At 47.8% G+C, this 16,609-nt stretch overlaps 1 protein-coding gene across 1 annotated transcript in view; it reads left to right on the top strand.

The window, feature by feature from the left end:
• Nucleotides 1-16,609, top strand: part of NLRC3 (NLR family CARD domain containing 3) — an 81,387-nt gene that overhangs the window by 23,976 nt on the left and 40,802 nt on the right. The window contains exons 6-7 of the mRNA XM_030212590.1: nt 2,117-2,200; nt 11,166-11,249. Of these exons, the coding sequence (XP_030068450.1) occupies nt 2,117-2,200; nt 11,166-11,249 (168 nt within the window). The remainder of the gene's footprint in view (nt 1-2,116; nt 2,201-11,165; nt 11,250-16,609) is intronic.

The following is a 16,609-nucleotide window of genomic DNA, read 5'->3' as shown; positions in this document are numbered from 1 at the left end:
TTTGCTCTGTTCCCCAAATCCCCATTGCACATTCACTTTTGCTCTGCTCCCCCAATCCCCATTGTACACTCACCTTTGCTCTGCCTCCAATTTCCCATACCTTTGCTTGGGAAACTGCACGCGCCAACTTCAGAACTACCACCAGGTGCCCACACTACCCTGGTGGTAGGGTCGATTTGATGCGCCCTGCAGCAGCATATTAAAAGGACCCCTTAACAAGCCAATCAGCGCCGATAATTAACAAAATTCGCCCTTTCCTCTCCGAGGACGCTACCAAAACCCTTACCCACACCCTTAGTAGTAGTAGTAGTAGTAGTAGTAGTAGTAGTAGTAGTAATTAAAATTTACACACAGAACTTGCTAAGCGTATTCTTTAAAGTTCTGCGTGTAAATTCTAAAACACAGAACTGCAAAGAGGGCATGGAATGGTCGGGTCCTGGGCATTCCTAAAATCTATGCGCTCTGATATAGAATATACCAACTCCATACATCTTTTTGTTGATGATATGTTGCTGTTTTGGAGGGGATCCAGTTTCAGAGTTGCCTGAGATGATTGGCGTTATTGATCAATTTGGCTCCTATGAGTGAGTAAGTAGTAGTATTTGGTCAAGAGACAGTATTAGATGTAAAAGGTGCATTGTTACCTGTTGCCATATTTGAAAGCTAGAGTGTTTAGAGAACATCCGACTGAAGACTCCTGAGGCAGGCCATTGTGGCCGAAACGCGACTCGTGTTGAGTGTTTGGATGTTGAATACATTTTCTGCACTATTTGTATGTTATCTAGCTTCATTTCTGCTGCCACTTTAGCTGTGTTTGACTGAATTGGACTAAATTACTATACCTTCTTCCTACAGAGGACTCCACTTTGGCTGCTTCTCCTCCTTGAGGACTGGACCAGTTGGGGGTCTTAATTTTCTTCCTGGCTAGTGCACTGTTTGCTTTTCTTGTTTTCTAACCTGGAGCCTTAGTTTGAGGGGGACTGAAGTTAGGTTGTGGATGTGGTGTGTTTGGAACATGTGTTGTGTGTATGATTGTGTGTGTGTGTGGGGGGGGGGGGGGGGAATATGTATAAAATTCCACCTTGCAGCATTGAAGTGATGACAGTTAGTTTCCATCGTTTATAGTTAAATTTTTACTTACTTAGGAGCCCTTTTACTAAGCTGCAGCAAAATGTGGCCTTAGCCCTCCCTTGCGCATGTTTTTGCCCCACACAAAGACCAGTTTTGCTGCAACTGTAAATGACCAACTTTTAATTTTGTTGGTATTAGTGGCCACGTGATAATTTTGCCATTAGCATGTGGCCATAAAAAATAGAAAAATGTTTTATCGTGTGGATTAGAGCATGCTACATATTTACTGCAGGATGCCTGAGCACATCCCACGGTACTCCATTTTAAGCTACATTAGGCGCACGTTAGCATCTCACTCAGCTTAATAAGAGGGCTCCTTATTTATCACAAAAGGTGTGTGGAACTCTGTGCATTTCCAGTTCTGACATTATGTAATCTTGTGGCCTGTTAGGGATAGCATTGACATTCATGAGGCCCTCTGTGTATAAAGGTTGGCCACCCCAGTAAGAGTGTTGGATGCCTGGAGCAACCTCTGTTATTCGTTTATGTTAAGCAGGCTCAGTGGTGTTGCATCAGTCATGGGTAGACTAGACAGATCATATTCTGTATTTCTATGTAACTTGATGAGAGAAGCTATGGATATGTGAGTAGAACATTGAATTATGACATAGAAGAAGTCCTGAAATCTGAGTTCTTATTCCCATGTTAATAGGCTTAAGATGCTAGAGGCCATCATTATGGCAGTTTTTTAAGCTTACTTGGGACTGGTATGGAGGGTGGTGGTAGGAAAGAAGTTATGAGGTTCAGTAGAAAATATTGGTGGGGGGGGGGGGGGGGGACTGGTGCTAGGTTACATATGGCTATTTTCAAACATATCTCCCTAAACGCTGTGACCTGTGCTTAGAAATGGTGGTATATCAAGCTTAATAATAAACATAAAATGGATAAATCTCAACTGGGGAGACTGGATGGGCCATTTTGTTCCTTATCTGCAGTCATATTTCTACATAACTCTGGGTTCTATGCTCTCATTTCCTACCTCTAGTCTTCGCAATAATTCAATTGGATCCAAAGGGGCAAAAGCATTGGCAGATGCCCTGAAGATAAACCAAGTCCTGCTGTCCTTGAAGTAAGTACAAGAAGCTTCTACCTTTCATGATGACCAGAAAGCAGGGACAAACTTAAGTGAGTCCATCTGTGTTGTTCTACTCTTGTTCTCCTTGGAATTTCCCCATTCTGATGGTCCCTTCCTGCAGTTGAACAGAAACAGGACTGGCCAATCACTCTTCCTTCTTGTGCTGCCTGATCAGCATGGTGGGGCAGGACATGTGTGAAGCAGGAGTTTATGGATGGGTGGCATATGTGAAAGAGAGTCTGAGGTGTCTGTATAAAAGGGGCTGGGAAACTGGGATTAAGAGTAGGGTAGATGGTTGTGTGTGGTCACTTGAAATGGGGAGGAGTAATGTTTCCTTTCCTTTCAAGATCTCCCTGTATATGCTATGTAAACCACTTTGAATGTAGTTGCAAAAACCACAGAAAGCCGGTACATCAAGTCCCCATTCCCTTTCCCTATTCTACATGGAATGTTGCTACTATTTGAGATTCTACATGGAATGTTGCTAGTGGAGAAGTAGCCTAGTGGTTAGTGCCGTGGACTTTGATCCTGCGGAACTGGGTTCAATTCCTACTGCAAGCTACTTGTGACTCTGGGCGGGTTGCTTGGCACTCCATTGCCCCAGGCACAAAATGGGTAACTGTATGTAAAATGTAAACTGCTTTGATTGTAACCACAGAAAGCAGTATCCCCTTTCCCCTTGATGGCACATACTATGGAGGTGATGAAAGCATATTCAGCACTTAACCAGCTATGGCAAACCACATAAAGACAGGACTAACTTGCGTGCACTGACCTTGGCTGGTTAGATGCAGAATACTAGCACTTAGCCAGCCAAGTGCAGACTCTGTCCCAAAATGACCAGTTTTGCATCGGACACTAACAGGCCATTTTCGGCATCAGTAGCTGATTAAGGGCTGCTGAAAATGAGGGGTTAGCCCTGAACAAGGGATTCAACTGGCCAGGAACTGTTTCTAGCTTGTTAAATTGCTTTGAATACTGACCCCCATAAATGATAAACTACTACAATTTACACATGTTCTGACTAACGTTGAGGTGCGGGTATTTCACACATTATAAGGCCGGTATAAGTACTCATCCTTATGTGGAAGTGCGTTTTGACCTCATTCACTAATATACCATAACGAAAATAGGTGGCTAGTTTTTCTTCTAGAATCATAGGTACCTTAGTGGCTGGATTTAGGAATCATGGCTACAGGGGTCTGGAAAGTACAGAGAAGGGTGACGAAAATGATAAAGGCGCTGGGACGACTTCCCTATGAGGAAAGACAAGTGGCTAAGGCTCTTCAGCTTGGAGAAGAGACAGCTGAGGGGAGATATGATAGAGGTCTATAAAATAATGAGTGGAGTGTAATGGATAGATGTGAATCACTTGTTTACTCTTTCCAAAAATACTAGGACTGGGAGCACGCAATAAAGCTACAAAGTAGTACATTTTAAATTAATCAGAGAAAACTTTTCTTCACTCGGTGTGTAATTAAACTCTGGAATTCATTGCCAGAGAATATAGTAAAAGTAATTAGCTTAGCGGGGTTTTAAAAAGGTTTGGCTGGCTTCCTAAAGGAAAAGTTCATAGACCATTATTAAAATGGACTTGTGGAAAATCCACTGCTTATTTCTAGAATAAGCAGCATAAAATGTATTGTACTGTTTTGGGATCTTGCCAAGTGCTTGTGACCTGGATTGGCCACTGTTGGAAACAGGGTACTGGGCTTGATGGACCTTCGGTCTGTTCCAATATGGTAACACATGTACTTTCTGAGATCCCAGAACTACCTTCTTCCCTCACCATATTCTTCCAAGATCCCAGAGTTTCCTTCTTCACAGTCTTTGTTCCTTCTCTTCCATCTCACCATCTCTATGATCTCTAATCCTCTCCTTCCCCACATCAAAACCTGAAATTCCTCACCCAATAAAACTCCCAAGAGAACAAAATATATTATTCAGACACAAAACAGGTTTGGAAAACTACTTTATTTTTATTTTGCAAAATCTATTTATATTATTTAATACACACAACATTTCAAATCTGTGCAAATATGCCACATAGTTGACATGCAATTTTTGTGAGGCCGTGCAATGATTAATAAGTCTGCTAGATTTTATTATTTCTATTCTAAATTTTCCAAATTAGAATTTGATTGCATTGTTCTTGTGCTACTACGTCTACTATCATTGTAACCATGTCAATTTTTACACTGTTTCTGTGCACAGTAATAACACTGAGTTGTTGATAGTATTATATATTATTATTCTCCGAGGACAAGCAGGCTGCTTGTTCTCACTGATGGGTGACGTCCACGGCAGCCCCTCCAATCGGAAACTTCACTAGCAAAGTCCTTTGCTAGCCCTCGCGCGCCCGCGCACACCGCGCATGCGCGGCCGTCTTCCCGCCCGAAACCGGCTCGAGCCGGCCAGTCTTCTTTTGTCCGCACTCGGTACGGTCGTGTTTCGCCGTGTCGGGCCCCGGAAAGTTGACCTCGCGCGTCCAAATTGTTTTTTGAGCGTGTTTTTTCTTCGGAAAAGCTTTTTCTAAAGTCGGGAAGTGCTCCGGAAACCCTCCACCGGGTTTCGTGTCAATCCTCCCCGTACTTCCAGCTTTTTGCCCCGGTAAGTTTTCTTTCGTCGTCGGGGTAGGCCTCTTTTTGGCCTCGGTCGAGATTTTTTCTCCCTCTAAATTTTGGTGCTTCAATTTTCGCCATTTCGGCTTTTGATTTCGCCGGCGTGATTTTTCCGCCCATGACATCGAAGCCTTCCAGCGGCTTCAAGAAGTGCACCCAGTGCGCCCGGGTTATCTCGCTCACTGATCGACACTCGTCGTGTCTTCAGTGTCTGGGGGCCGAGCACCGCCCTCAGAACTGCAGTCTGTGTTCCCTGCTTCAAAGGCGGACTCAGGTAGCGAGACTAGCCCAGTGGAACGTGTTGTTCTCGGGCTCTTCGTCGGCATCGGCACCGGGATCTTCGAGTGCATCGACGTCGTCAGCGTCCAGACCATCTTCCTCGGCCGCCCTTGCATCGAGCGCATCGAGGCATCGGGCCTCTGCATCGGCGCCGAGACATCGGATAGCTGCATCGACGTCGGTGGTACCAGGACCTCGTCTGCTGATGTCGTCGGACGGTGGTGCATCGGGTGGAGTGCAGGTGAGGGCTGTCCATTCCCCTGCTGGTGGCGGTGAGCCCTCGGGTGGGTCTCCTCCTACCCTGAGGGCTCCTGCGGTACAGCCCCCCCGAGATCGACCCTCTTCGGTCTCGGCCCCGAGGAAGCGACGGGTGGATTCGACGTCCTCCTCGTCGGTGCCGGGGAGCTCCGGTGACATGCTTCGGAAGAAGTCGAAGAAGCATCGACACCGGTCCCCTCCCCGCGTCGGCACCGAGAGCTCTGGGTCGCCGAGGGAGTCGGCACCCAGCAGGCATCGGCACCGAGAGGACCGCTCACCCTCTGTTCAGGAGGTGTCGATGCGCTCCGCTCTGGACAGCCCGGAACAGCCTCCACGCCCGGAACAGGTACTGACGTCGACGCCTGCATCGACCTCCATGCCTTTCTCTGCAGCCGCTCTGAACGAGAGCCTCCGGGCCGTTCTCCCAGAGATTCTGGGGGAGCTGTTGCGCCCTACCCCTCCGGTACCGGCGGTGCTTGCGCCTCCGGTACCGTCGAGCGTGGCGCCGGCTGGCCCATCGCCCGGGGTGAGGTCCCCGACGTCGGTACCGCGTGCGGTGCCGACTGCGGCCACCTCCCAGGAGGGCTCCCCGACTACGTCGGCGGAGGGAGCTTCGCCGATGCGGGCGAGGGAGTCTACCTCTCGACGCCCCCATCGTGGACGTGGCTCCACGGAGTCGAGCCGGGCCCGGTTGCAGACGCAGGTCCGTGAACTTGTGTCTGACACCGAGGGTGAGGCCTCGTGGGAAGAAGAAGAAGATCCCAGATATTTCTCTGACGAGGAGTCTGAGGGTCTTCCTTCTGATCCCACTCCCTCTCCTGAAAGACAGCTTTCTCCTCCTGAGAGTCTGTCTTTTGCTTCCTTTGTCCGGGAGATGTCTACGGCCATCCCCTTCCCGGTGGTTGTGGAGGACGAGCCCAGGGCTGAAATGTTTGAGCTCCTGGACTATCCTTCTCCACCTAAGGAAGCGTCCACTGTTCCCTTGCATCATGTCCTAAGAAAGACATTGCTTGCGAACTGGACGAAACCTCTAACTAATCCCCACATCCCCAAGAAGATCGAGTCCCAGTACTGGATCCATGGGGACCCAGAGCTGATGCGCACCCAGTTGCCTCACGACTCTGGAGTTGTGGATCTGGCCCTAAAGAAGGCTAAGAGTTCTAGAGAGCATGCTTCGGCGCCCCCGGGCAAAGACTCTAGAACCTTAGACTCCTTTGGGAGGAAGGCCTACCATTCCTCTATGCTCGTGTCCAAGATCCAGTCTTACCAGCTCTACACGAGCATCCACATGCGGAACAATGTGCGGCAGTTGGCGGGCTTGGTTGATGCTCTTCCCCCTGAGCAAGCCAAGCCTTTTCAGGAGGTGGTCAGGCAGCTGAAGGCGTGCAGAAAATTCCTGGCCAGAGGAGTTTATGACACTTTTGATGTTGCGTCCAGGGCCGCTGCTCAAGGTGTGGTGATGCGCAGGCTCTCATGGCTGCGTGCCGCCGACCTGGAGAATAGAATCCAGCAGCGGATTGCGGACTCGCCTTGCCGTGCGGATAACATTTTTGGCGAAAAAGTCGAACAGGTGGTAGAGTCTCTCCACCAGCGGGACACCGCATTCGACAAATTCGCCCGCCGGCAGCCTTCAGCTTCTACCTCTACAGGTAGACGATTTTTCGGGGGAAGGAAGACTGTTCCCTATACTTCTGGCAAGCGTAGGTACAATCCTCCTTCCCGACAGCCTGCGGCCCAGGCTAAGCCCCAGCGCGCTCGCTCTCGTCAGCAGCGTGCGCCTCAGCAAGGCCCCGCGGCTCCCCAGCAAAAGCAAGGGGCGAGCTTTTGACTGGCTCCAGCAGAGCATAGCCGACATCCAAGTGTCAGTGCCGGGCGACCTGCCAGTCGGGGGGAGGTTGAAAGCTTTTCACCAAAGGTGGCCTCTCATAACCTCCGATCTGTGGGTTCTCCAAATAGTCCGGCAAGGATACACCCTCAATTTGGCCTCAAAACCTCCAAATTGTCCACCGGGAGCTCAGTCTTACAGCTTCCAGCACAAGCAGGTACTTGCAGAGGAACTCTCCGCCCTTCTCAGCGCCAATGCGGTCGAGCCCGTGCCATCCGGGCAAGAAGGGCTGGGATTCTATTCCAGGTACTTCCTTGTGGAAAAGAAAACAGGGGGGATGCGTCCCATCCTAGACCTAAGGGCCCTGAACAAGTATCTCGTAAAAGAAAAGTTCAGGATGCTTTCCCTGGGCACCCTTCTCCCCATGATTCAGCAAAACGATTGGCTATGCTCTCTGGACTTGAAGGATGCCTATACACACATCCCGATACTGCCAGCTCACAGACAGTATCTGCGATTTCAGCTGGGCACACGCCACTTCCAGTACTGTGTGCTACCCTTTGGGCTCGCCTCTGCACCCAGGGTGTTCACAAAGTGCCTAGCTGTGGTAGCAGCGGCGCTTCGCAGGCTGGGGGTGCACGTGTTCCCATATCTCGACGATTGGCTGGTGAAGAACACATCCGAGGCAGGAGCCCTGCAGTCCATGCAGATGACTATTCGCCTCCTGGAGCTACTGGGGTTTGTGATAAATTACCCAAAGTCCCATCTTCTCCCAGTGCAGAAACTCGAATTCATCGGAGCCCTGCTGGATTCTCGGACGGCTCGCGCCTATCTCCCAGAGACGAGAGCCAACAACTTGTTGTCCCTCGTCTCGCGGGTGCGAGCGTCCCAGCAGATCACAGCTCGGCAGATGTTGAGATTGCTGGGCCACATGGCCTCCACAGTTCATGTGACTCCCATGGCCCGCCTTCACATGAGATCTGCTCAATGGACCCTAGCCTCCCAGTGGTATCAGGCCACTGGGGGTCTAGAGGACGTGATCCACCTGTCCACGAGTTTTCTCGAATCCCTGTTTTGGTGGACGATTTGCTCCAATTTGACTCTGGGACGTCCCTTCCAAATTCCTCAGCCACAAAAAGTGCTGACCACGGATGCGTCTCTCCTGGGATGGGGAGCTCATGTCGATGGGCTTCACACCCAAGGAAGTTGGTCCCTCCAAGAACGCGATCTACAGATCAATCTTCTGGAGTTGCGAGCGATCTGGAACGCTCTGAAGGCTTTCAGAGATCGGCTGTCCCACCAAATTATCCAAATTCAGACAGACAATCAGGTTGCCATGTACTATGTCAACAAGCAGGGGGGCACCGGATCTCGCCCCCTGTGTCAGGAAGCCGTCAGCATGTGGCTCTGGGCTCGCCGTCAGGGCATGGTGCTCCAAGCCACATATCTGGCAGGCGTAAACAACAGTCTGGCCGACAGGTTGAGCAGGATTATGCAACCTCACGAGTGGTCGCTCAATTCCCGTGTGGTGCGACAGATCTTCCAGGCGTGGGGCACCCCCCTGGTGGATCTCTTCGCATCTCAAGTGAACCACAAGGTCCCTCAGTTCTGTTCCAGGCTTCAGGCCCACGGCAGACTGGCGTCGGATGCCTTCCTCCTGGATTGGGGGGAAGGTCTGCTGTATGCTTATCCTCCCATACCTCTGGTGGGGAAGACTTTGTTGAAACTCAAGCAAGACCGAGGCACCATGATTCTGATTGCTCCCTTTTGGCCGCGTCAGATCTGGTTCCCTCTTCTTCTGGAGTTATCCTCCGAAGAACCGTGGAGATTGGAGTGTTTTCCGACCCTCATCACGCAGGACGACGGGGCTCTTCTGCATCCCAACCTCCAGTCCCTGGCTCTCACGGCCTGGATGTTGAGGGCGTAGACTTTGCCTCTTTGGGTCTGCCAGAGGGTGTCTCCCGCATCTTGCTTGCTTCCAGGAAAGACTCCACTAAGAGAAGTTACTTCTTTCATTGGAGGAGGATTGCCGTCTGGTGTGACAGCAAGGCCCTAGATCCTCGCTCTTGTCCTACACAGACCCTGCTTGAATACCTTCTGCACTTGTCTGAGTCTGGTCTCAAGACCAACTCCGTAAGGGTTCACCTTAGTGCAATCAGTGCATACCATTACCAAGTGGAAGGTAAGCCGATCTCAGGACAGCCTTTAGTTGTTCGCTTCATGAGAGGTTTGCTTTTGTCAAAGCCCCCTGTCAAGCCTCCTACAGTGTCATGGGATCTCAATGTCGTTCTCACCCAGCTGATGAAACCTCCTTTTGAGCCACTGAACTCCTGCCATCCGAAGTACTTGACCTGGAAGGTCATTTTCTTGGTGGCAGTTACTTCGGCTCGTAGAGTCAGTGAGCTTCAGGCCCTGGTAGCCCAGGCCCCTTACACCAAATTTCATCACAACAGAGTAGTCCTCCGCACTCACCCTAAGTTTCTGCCAAAGGTCGTGTCGGAGTTCCATCTGAACCAGTCAATTGTCTTGCCAACATTCTTTCCCCGTCCTCATTCCTGCCCTGCTGAACGTCAGCTGCACACATTGGACTGCAAGAGAGCATTGGCCTTCTACCTGGAGCGGACACAGCCCACCAGACAGTCCGCCCAATTGTTTGTTTCTTTTGACCCCAATAGGAGGGGAGTGGCTGTAGGGAAACGCACCATATCCAATTGGCTAGCAGATTGCATTTCCTTCACTTACGCCCAGGCGGGGCTGGCTCTTGAGGGTCATGTCACGGCTCATAATGTCAGAGCCATGGCTGCGTCGGTAGCCCACTTGAAGTCAGCCTCCATTGAAGAAATTTGCAAAGCTGCGACGTGGTCATCTGTCCACACATTCACATCTCATTACTGCCTGCAGCAGGATACCCGACGCGACAGTCGGTTCGGGCAGTCAGTTCTTCAGAACCTGTTTGGGCTTTAGGATCCAACTCCACCCCCCGAGGGCCCTGTTTGTTCTGTTCCAGGCTGCACTCTCAGTTAGTTGGTAAATTTTTTAGGTCAATCTCAGTTATGTCCTCGCCGTTGCGAGGTCCAATTGACCATGGTTGTTGTTTTGAGTGAGCCTGGGGGCTAGGGATACCCCATCAGTGAGAACAAGCAGCCTGCTTGTCCTCGGAGAAAGCGAATGCTACATACCTGTAGAAGGTATTCTCCGAGGACAGCAGGCTGATTGTTCTCACAAACCCGCCCGCCTCCCCTTTGGAGTTGTGTCTTCCCTTGAAGTGTATTGTCTTGCTACATACTGGACTGGCCGGCTCGAGCCGGTTTCGGGCGGGAAGACGGCCGCGCATGCGTGGTGCGCGCGGGCGCGCGAGGGCTAGCAAAGGACTTTGCTAGTGAAGTTTCCGATTGGAGGGGCTGCCGTGGACGTCACCCATCAGTGAGAACAATCAGCCTGCTGTCCTCGGAGAATACCTTCTACAGGTATGTAGCATTCGCTTTATTTATCCAAAACCCTTTTCATTTATTAGATTCAATAAGCCTTCCCACATCCTAAGAGGAGCTGTTAGTGAAGTGAGCAACTGCTCTATGATGTGGGGACCCAGGACAGGCTGGGAGAAGTGCTAATATCCCAAATCACAAAGCAATTTTATGCAGGAGATAACCTTTGAACAAAATAATTCAAAATCATTTGTGTTAGTTAGAATACATATAGATTTCACTTCACTTTTTAGACAGAAATAAAGTAAACTTTAAGGGTCCTGTTTATTAAGGCACGTTAGCATTTTTAACAGGCCTACAATTAGCATGTGCGCTAACCGTGTAGGCGCATATAGGGTTATTGTAGGTGCGTACACAGTTAACGCGTGTACACGGTTAACGCGCATTAAAAATGTTAACGCGCCTATAACGTGGCTTAGTAAACAGGGCCATAAGTGTTTTTCTTTTATCCCTTCCACTGATGGCCTTAATTGTTTACATTTTTTCTACAGCCTCCAGAATAATCTCATAAAAGAGGAGGGTGCAAAATTCATTGCAGAAGCGCTGTTCACTAATCGCAAGCTGACAACTCTCCAGTGAGTAATTTCCATCTCTCCTAGACATCTGCTGATTTTTCTTAAGCAGGCCTCAGGCCATTTTCACACAGTCAATATCAAAAAGTAACGAGAAGGTGGAAATAAATTCTATCTCTGAAGGGGAAATATGTAATACTAGGAAAAAATGCCCGTTTCTGAGCGCAATGAAACGGGCGCTAGCAAGGGGCCTCCTCCCTTCGTCCCTCCGAGCTACTTGCCTTGTTAGTTGTTCGCTGTGGCGTTTCCGTTTCGGCCCTCGAGTGTCATAGCTCCGCCCTCGACATCATGACGTTTTTACGCGAGGGCGGTGCAGACACTCCAGGGCACACCGGATATCTCGGGCGCCTCAACTTCCGTGGAGGCTTCAGAACGTTGGGGTTGCCTTTTATATAGAGAGATTATTATTATTATTTGTGACATTTATATCCCACATTATCCCAAACAAGTTTGAGTTCAATGTGGCTTACAGTAAACAGTATAGGATATATAACAAAGAATAATGCATAAGAAAGTAATTTGTTGTAAGAATCCAATTTTACAATACAATATCATAAACATACTGGGATAGCTATGGATGTTTAACATTTAGAAAATCTATTATGAATAAAAAATTGTACATGAAGCAAAGAGAAAGTTAATGGTAAACAGAGTAATAACCAATTCAGGTAATAATTATTTGAAATATGGTCGTTCTTTGTGAGGGTTTGTTTGAATAGGAATGATTTGAGGATTTTTCAGAATCTAGTATATTCCTGTATATTTATTTTGGGTGGTAAGGAGTTCCACCATTTGGTTCCCAGGTAAGTGAAGTCTGCAGAGTGGACAGTTTTGTAGATCACTTTTTTGCAATTTGGGAGTTGTAGTTTCTTACCTCATATTTAGTCTGAAACTTCCACCAAATCACACAGAGCTATACCACTATCAGCAACACTAAACTCCAAACAGTGATAAATATTTAACTAGTGTGCTCACATCACTTGAAGGACTAACACTGACCAATAAAGCCTATACCCAAGAACAACTTTAAAGATAAGTCACTGGACACTTTGAAACATGTATGTTTACACGGAATGAGTTATCACAAAATAATATGAAAAATTTACAAACATTTATAGGAAAATAGTGTGCAATGGTTAGAATTTAAGGACGAGAGAAGTATAGACCTCATTAGTCAGTGTTAGTCCTTCAAGTGATATGAGCACACTAATGAAATATTTATCATAGTTTGGAGCAGTGGTGTAGCCAAGGGTGGGCTTGGGTGGGCCCAGGCCCACCCACTTTGGGCTTAGGCCCACCCAGTAGCAGCACACCTATGATGTGGCTTGCAGGGATTCCCAAGTCCCACCAGTTGAAAACTCCCAACAACTGTCCCTCCTACATACCTTGTAAATAGCAGATCTTCGCCTGCAGCGAGCAGCAGTTGATACATACTACTCACAACAGCCCCATAGCCTTCCCTTTGACGTATTCCTGCTTATGCGGAAACAAGAAGTTGTGTCAGTGGGAAGGCTGTGGGGCCAACATGAGTGCATTAGTTGCTGCTCACTGTCAGTGAAAATCTGCTATTTAAAAGATATGTGGGGAGGTGTTTTGAGAGACCATGTAGCATGAAGGTGTGAGGAGAGACCAAATCACCTGTGGGATGGGGCGGGATTCTTCTGCCCACCCATCTTGGGCCCAGGCCCACCCAAAATTGGGTGTCTGGCTACGCCCTTGGTTTGGAGTTTAATGTTGCTGATAGTGCTCTAGCTCTGTGGGATTTGGTGCAAGTTCCTTTTCACATAGGGCAGCAGCATACATTGAGGGGTCCTTTTACTAAGCTATGGTAAAAGGGGGCCTGCACTAGTGCCAGCGTGTGTTTTTGACTCGCATTGAAGCCCCTTTTACTGTAGTGGGTAAAAGGCTATCTTTTTTCTGAGGACAAGAAATAGCTGTGTGGTAAGTAAACCACTTGCTGCGTGGGCATTTCGGGGGGAGGGGGGAGCACTTACTGTCACCCATTGAGGTGACAGTAAGGGCTCCTGTGCTAACCCGGCAGTAACCGGGCAGCACATAGCGCTGCCTGATTACCGCCAGATGAGCACCGGGGCTACAAAAATAGAAACGTTTTTTGTGTCACCAGAAATGGTGTGCGCTGGGGGTGGGAACTACCGCTGTGCTGCTGTGGTAGCCCAACAGTAGTTCCAGATTGGTGCACAGCAAGCCTATTGCTGCGCACCAACCCTCTAGTAAAAGGACCCCTGAAAGAGCTGCCGGCCGAATGTCAGGAGGAGGGGACTCAAATAGCTGTTGGGCTAATGGACCACTGACAGCTCCTCCCCTGCCTCATTCTGGGGCTAAAATAGAAAATATATGTGCAACATCTCCCTGCTGTTCATTATGACATTTTTTATTTATATTATTATTTTATTTGTTGCATTTGTATCCCACATTTTCCCACCTATTTGCATGCTCAATGTGGCCATCGTACCGGAGGTGCGTTTGCAGTCTCCAGTGTTTATAAATACAGAGTGATGTTGAGATGAGATAAAGTTCATGTGGGACAGCCACATGAATGCAGTGGCATACCAAGGTGGGGGCGGTCCGCCCCAGGTGCATGCCGCTGGGGGGGTGCCGCGGCGCACACCTGTGGGCTCTGACTTTGCTAACTTCACTCGTTTGCTGCAGCTCCCTCTGCCCCGGAACAGGCGTGCACCCGGGGGGGGGGGGGGTGTCATTTCGCCGGGGGGGGGGGGGGTGCATCGGCGATCCTCCCCGGGTGCCATACAGGCTGGGAACGAATGGTACTTTCCAAGATTCCTTCAACCTCAGTTTTATCTGACAGAAATCATTCTTATACAGGGCAGGCTGACCCTCTAGAAATGCATTGTTAGAAATCAGGTGATGACATTTTTCAAGATGGTGGCACTGAGGCAGAGGTGAATAGGGATCACTTTCCCTACAGGAATGGGATCACCATTTGCCTTTCTGAAAAAAGATCAGGGCTACACAGAGGGTCGAACTCCTATGGTGGTTGGGGGGGGGGAGGAACTTTTAAAAACATTTTTTTTTTAAATTTTTTTTTATTTTTAACAAGAGGCTTTATTGAGAGAAATCACAAGGTACAACTTAAAACCGTACAAATGCTTATCATACAGGTTCCTCTCACATTACTTTACATATTATATAAAGACTCCCAATGCAATGTGCATAAAAAGCAATAACATTTCTTGTAACATTTAAACTTTTTTATATGTATCTAGGAACATCCCCCCTCCCTCCCCATTCCTTCTTCTCGTCTTTGTCTCATTCCTAAAGAAGATTCCAAAATCCATATCTACAATGGAGATTTGGTTACAGGTGCCCAAATCTGTTTCCATTTTGTTAAGGTTTTATTCTCCTCGGCCTTTAATTTTTCCATATTACTTATATACCATACTAAATTATACCATCTCCGTATTGAAGGACAGCTTTCCTGCCTCCACATCCGAGCTATCGTCAGTCGTGCAGCATTAAAACATTGTTTTGCCAATTGGCCTCCCTGAGTGGTGAGTCCCATAATTGGTTTATTAAATAAAAACACTGCAGGATCCCACGGTATGGAACCCCCCACCCACCTATGTATCCTATCTCGCACCGATTTCCAGAATGCTTGCACTTTTCTACATGACCACCAAATGTGTCCCATTGTACCAAGCTGCCCACAGCCTCTCCAACATAATTTCGATGTCCCAGGATACATATGACACAAACGTGATGGGGTGAGATACCAACGGTATATTACTTTTGTACAATTTTCTTGAATATTAATTGCTGGTGAACTACACACTGAGGCTCGCTCCATCTGCTGCCATTCTTCAAGTGTATATTTCACTCCCAATTCACTTTCCCACTTGTCCCGATGTTTACAGCTTATCTTCATGGAGTCTCTCAGGTACCTATATAATTTAGAGATTAGTCCCTTGGACTTTTCAGTTTCTACACATAGCTGCTCCAAGAGTGTAATCTCCCCTCTTAATTTGCATTTCAGACCTATTGTTTGAAAATAGTGAATGATCTGATTATATGCATATTGATCTTGCTGAGGCAAGTCATATTCATTAGCCAATTCTCGAAATGTAATAAAACTCCCATCTTTTATCAATTGCCCCCACCATATCAATCTCTTTTTCCGCCAGTTAACAAAGGGGGACACTTGACATCCAGGAGGGAATGCCGCATTATAAGCTATGGGTGTAAGGCGTGTTTCATAAAATCCCTTCGTCCTCTCCAGCCTGTCCCAACAAGAAAAAGTGTATTGAATAATTGGATTTAAAGGTTGAGCTAAATATCGATATCTGGGTGCCAACCAAAGGAGCTGCCCCAACCGAAGAGGGCTTCGTATCATGTACTGCTCCATCTTAATCCATAGCTTATGATCCGATTCATGAAACCACTCAATTGCAGCTTTCGCCTGGGCAGCTCTGTGATATAATCCCAAGTTGGGTACCCCTAGTCCACCCTTATTTTTCCTAGCAGCATATAGAAGGGACCTAGGGAGACGTGCCCTATGACCTTGCCATATAAAGTGTTCTATTTTTGTTTGTAGCAAGGTGAGCATACGGTTATTTATGGAAAGTGGTATCGACTGAAACAAATAGAGCAGACGCGGGAGAATATTCATCTTTATAGTTGCCACTCTTCCAAACCATGAAAGATATAAAGGGTCCCATCTATCCAAATCTTTCCTAATTTCCTTAATCAGGGGCAAATAATTTGTTGCACTCATATCATTCAATTTACAGGTAAGTACAACCCCCAAATATCGCAGTCCCCGAGAGACCCAGGTTAGTGGATAAGTCTGACAGCAAGTCTGATACTCTCCTTCCTCCATAGCCACTGCCATGGCCTCAGTTTTTGTATAGTTAATCTTAAAGCCCGACACTTGACTATATGACTCAATTTCAGCGAATACTGCTGACAATGATGTTAAAGGAGAGGTTAAGGTCAACAAAATGTCATCTGCAAAAAGAGCAATTTTTGATTCCCATCTCCCCGCTTTTACCCCTTGGACATTCTGATTAGATCTGATAGTGTGAGCTAGAGGTTCCATAACAAGAGCAAATAGTAAAGGGGAAAGAGGGCAGCCTTGACGTGTACCTCGTGATAGTTCAAAAAAAGGAGACGTATTACCATTAATCTTAATACATGCCCTAGGTGTAGTATATAATTCTTGTATTAGTCCCCTAAACATAGGTCCAAATCCAAACTTTTGCAATACCGAGTGCAAAAAGGACCAATGCACTCGGTCAAAAGCCTTCTCAGCATCTATGCTCAATAAACAGCAAGAGGACTGTTGTTGTTGTGTCAAGTATATGACGTCCATTGTTCTCCGAATATTA

The sequence above is a fragment of the Microcaecilia unicolor genome, chromosome 8 (assembly GCF_901765095.1).
Source record: "Microcaecilia unicolor chromosome 8, aMicUni1.1, whole genome shotgun sequence".
In the NCBI taxonomy this organism is placed as follows: domain Eukaryota; kingdom Metazoa; phylum Chordata; class Amphibia; order Gymnophiona; family Siphonopidae; genus Microcaecilia; species Microcaecilia unicolor.
Note: the sequence above shows the minus strand (reverse complement) of the source record. Positions and strands in the feature narration are given on the sequence as shown.